This window comes from Neopelma chrysocephalum, unplaced genomic scaffold (genome assembly GCF_003984885.1).
Source record: "Neopelma chrysocephalum unplaced genomic scaffold, ASM398488v2 Primary Assembly neopelma1_95490, whole genome shotgun sequence".
Lineage (NCBI taxonomy): Eukaryota > Metazoa > Chordata > Aves > Passeriformes > Pipridae > Neopelma > Neopelma chrysocephalum.
Genome location: NW_020924162.1, coordinates 1 through 1,648, shown reverse-complemented (window position 1 = coordinate 1,648; position 1,648 = coordinate 1). Strand labels below are relative to the sequence as shown.

Genomic DNA, 1,648 nt, shown 5'->3' with positions numbered 1-1,648 from the left:
GGGTTCTGACGAGGGTTGGGGTTCAAGGAGGGGTTGGGGGGTCTTATGACCTCGAGGGGGTTTTGGGGTGTCTGTTGGGGGGGGTCAACCCCCAATTTCCGGGCCCCAGAAAGCCGACCTGGCCGTGGCCGCCTTCACCATCACGGCCGAGCGGGAGAAGGTCATCGACTTCTCCAAGCCCTTCATGACGCTGGGGATCAGCATCCTCTACCGCGTCCACATGGTACGGGGGGGCCCAGGGGGGCTCAGGGGGGGTCTGGGGGGGTTTGGGGGGCCGGTGCCACGTCGGGGGTCTCACGGCGCGTCCCCCCAGGGCCGCAAGCCGGGGTATTTCTCCTTCCTAGACCCCTTCTCGCCGGCCGTGTGGCTCTTCATGCTCCTGGCCTACCTGGCCGTCAGCTGCGTCCTCTTCCTGGCCGCACGGTGAGACCCCAAAACGGACCCCAAAAATTGGGGGGGCACCTAAAATTGGACCCCAAAAATTGGGGGGGGGGTATCACGAAATACGGCCCCAAAAACGGGGGGGATTTTGGAGGGACGAGTCCCAGGGAGGGGCCGAAAATGAGACCCCTAAAATGGGGAGGGGGAGACCCCAAAATGGACCCCAAAACTGGGGTTTGGGGTTCGGGGAGGTCCTGGGACACCCCGTGGGGTCATACCAAATTTTGGGGGTTCAGAGAGGTCCTGGAGTGTTCAATGATGGGGTTTGGGGGTTCTGGGGGGTTCTGGAAGGTTCAGTGAAGGGTTTGGGGGGTTCTGGGGGGTCCTGGAGGGGTCACGGATGAGTTTTGGGGGTTTGGGGGGGTCCTGGGACACGCCATGGGGTCATCCCCAATTTTGGGTGGTTCAGGGGGCTCCTGGAGGGTTCAATGATGGGTTTGGGGGGTCCCGGGACACCCCGTGGGGTCACCCCTGATTTTGGGGGTTCTGGGGGGTCCCGGGACACCCCACGGGGTCACTCCCAATTTGGGGGGTTCTGGGGGCTCCCGGGACACCCCGCGGGGTCACCCTCGATTTTGGGGGTTCTGGGGGGTCCTGGGACACCCCACGGGGTCACCCTCGATTTTGGGGATTCAGGGAGGTCCTGGAGGGGTCACCCCCAATTTTGGGTGTTCCGGGGGGTCCCTGACCTCCCCTCCTGTCCCCCCCTTTGCCCAGGCTGAGCCCGTACGAGTGGTACAACCCCCACCCGTGCCTGCGGGAGCGGCACAACCTGGTGGAGAACCAGTACACGCTGGGGAACAGCCTGTGGTTCCCGGTGGGGGGGTTCCTGCAGCAGGGCGCCGAGGTCCTGCCGCGCGCCCTCTCCACCCGCTGCGTCAGCGGCGTCTGGTGAGACCCCGGGGGGGGGAACGCGGCCCCCATTAGGGTTGGGGGGTCCCGGGGTCGGAGAAACCCCCCTCCTTTCTGAGCCGGGGCCGTCCCGCCAGGTGGGCCTTCACCCTCATCATCATCTCGTCGTACACGGCCAACCTGGCGGCCTTCCTCACCGTCCAGCGCATGGAGGTGCCCGTCGAGTCGGCCGATGACTTGGCCGACCAGACCAACATCGAGTACGGCACCATCCACGCCGGGTCCACCATGACCTTCTTCCAGGTGAGGGCGGCGGGGCCGACACGACCGACCCAACTGACCCAACCAGACAATC

The 1,648-nt window shown here is 65.4% G+C and overlaps 1 protein-coding gene across 1 annotated transcript in view; it reads left to right on the top strand.

Annotated features, from left to right (window-relative positions):
* LOC113980874 (glutamate receptor ionotropic, kainate 5-like) overlaps positions 1–1,596 on the top strand; it is a gene marked incomplete at its 3' end in the record, with an annotated part of 2,674 nt that extends 1,078 nt beyond the window's left edge. Inside the window, exons 2-5 of the mRNA XM_027708095.1 lie at positions 110–223; positions 314–423; positions 1,159–1,332; positions 1,431–1,596. Of these exons, the coding sequence (XP_027563896.1) occupies positions 110–223; positions 314–423; positions 1,159–1,332; positions 1,431–1,596 (564 nt within the window). The remainder of the gene's footprint in view (positions 1–109; positions 224–313; positions 424–1,158; positions 1,333–1,430) is intronic.
* Between the last annotated feature and the right edge of the window lie 52 nt (positions 1,597–1,648).